This window comes from Heloderma suspectum, chromosome 2, assembly GCF_057233095.1.
Source record: "Heloderma suspectum isolate Gila_16-S chromosome 2, 16-S_ref, whole genome shotgun sequence".
Classification (NCBI taxonomy): domain Eukaryota; kingdom Metazoa; phylum Chordata; class Lepidosauria; order Squamata; family Helodermatidae; genus Heloderma; species Heloderma suspectum.
In genome coordinates this window covers 198,508,993-198,510,851 of record NC_139459.1, presented here as the reverse complement: position 1 = coordinate 198,510,851, position 1,859 = coordinate 198,508,993, and the positions used below count along the sequence as shown (strand labels likewise).

At 45.8% G+C, this 1,859-nt stretch overlaps 1 protein-coding gene across 1 annotated transcript; it reads left to right on the top strand.

The window, feature by feature from the left end:
* Positions 1–1,053: 1,053 nt before the first annotated feature.
* Positions 1,054–1,524, top strand: TMEM100 (transmembrane protein 100). Its single transcript, XM_084832326.1, has one exon. The coding sequence runs from the start codon at positions 1,120–1,122 to the stop codon at positions 1,522–1,524; it is 405 nt and encodes a 134-aa protein (XP_084688452.1). The 5' UTR covers positions 1,054–1,119.
* Positions 1,525–1,859: the final 335 nt, after the last annotated feature.

The window sequence follows — 1,859 nt, the reverse complement described above, 5'->3', positions numbered from 1 at the left end:
GCTGTGACTCTTTTAAGGCAGGGGTGGAGAACCTGTGGCCTTCCTGATGTCCCTGGACTTCAACTCCCATCACCCCTAACCATTGGCCATGTTGGCTGGGACTGATGGGAGGTGAAGTCCAACAACATCTAGAGGCCACAGACTGCTCTAGGGTCAGCATCTTCAGCAAAGGTCCTTCCTATCCCCTGCTATCTCATCCTTTTTATAACTGGAGATACCCGAGATTGAACCTGGGACCTTCTAAAGGCCAACTATGTGCTCTACCACTGAGCTGTGGTCCACCTCCATGGGTAGAGATGGAATTGGCCCTGCCTCACAGAGGGGATGTAGGGGACACTACGTCTTGATAACCTTTAGGCCCCTTCCAACCGTACAGTGCTATTTATTCTGTAATATTTAGATACATGTCAGCTGTATTTACATTTAAATATCCCATGGAGGACTCCAGTGGGTAGCAGGGGGTCACAGCCAGCCCTTCAAAAATATATCCTGGGACTTCTACTAATTCACCCACCTGACTAAAAAAAAATAAAAATCAGCATAGCTACATGTATTGGCAGGTAATCACAGTAGATTATCCAAGTTTACATTGAGAAAGGCAGAAGCCTGCAGGTGGCTTTGAATTTCTTCTTTCTTTTTTTTTAAAGACTCCTTCCCTCCATCTCTCTCCCAACTTCCAGCACATCAAGCAGGAGCTAGTGAAGCTAGCTAGGAGGGATGCAACTTTTCAGCCAGCAAGCCTAAAGCCAGACCCCACCAATAGCTGCCTGGCTAGGGACAGTAGGAAGAAAAAAATCCTTGTCCCCCCTTCCATCTTGCCCCACACACACCTTTTTGCTCTGCTAAAAGAATTATTCTAGAGTAGCCATCCACAAGCTGGTGCCCTCCAGATGTGTTACACTGCAATTCCCATCATTCTCAGCCAGCATGGCCACTGGGAATGATGAGAGTTGCAGTCCAACCCATCTGGAGGGCAGCAGGTTGGAGAAGGCTGTTCTGTAGTCAGCCCGGAAATACTCATCTGTTTAAATACATTTTCTTGCCACAGTTGAAGCCTTTTAAACAACACCCAGTCTAGCCTCAGCACTGCCACAAGAGAATCCAGTCGAGAGTTGCAAGATGACGGACGAGCCTATCAAAGAGATCTTGGGAGGTTCCAAATGTCCGCAGTGTGCAACACTGGAGAAAACCAACAATAATGACTGCAGGATAACGGCCGTCCCTTTGGTGAGCGAATGCCAGCTGACGGCTGCCACGGGGGGAGCTGAACTCTCTTGTTACCGTTGCACAATCCCCTTTGGGGTAGTGATACTCATCGCCGGAGTGGTGGTCACAGCCGTGGCGTACAGCTTCAACTCCCACGGATCCATCATCTCTGTGCTTGGATTGGTTCTATTGTCGTCCGGACTCCTTTTGCTGGCCTCAAGCGCCTTGTGCTGGAAAATCCGACAACGGAACAAGAAGGCAAAGAGGCGCGAAAGCCAGACGGCTCTAGTGGCCAACCAGAGGAACCTGTTTGCTTAAGCTGCAAGCATAAAGGATGGAAGAGTGAGGCAGATTACTAAATGGACACATCTATTTATTTGCAGTTGGGCTGCAGGAGCTCTTTTACTAGTGGCTGAATTGGATTTATAAATATAAGAACTAAAAGGCAATTGAAAGTTTGGGAATCATTGGTATCTGTTTTTTCACAAACAGATTTCAAGATGCACTAGGTTTGGTGTTTGGGGATATATCCTTTCAAATTATTTCAACATGTTTAATTTGCCCAACTTGCATTATGATGTTAAAATGTTAACGTTTTTATACACCTTGCAAATATATATATATATATATATATATATATATGTATATGTATA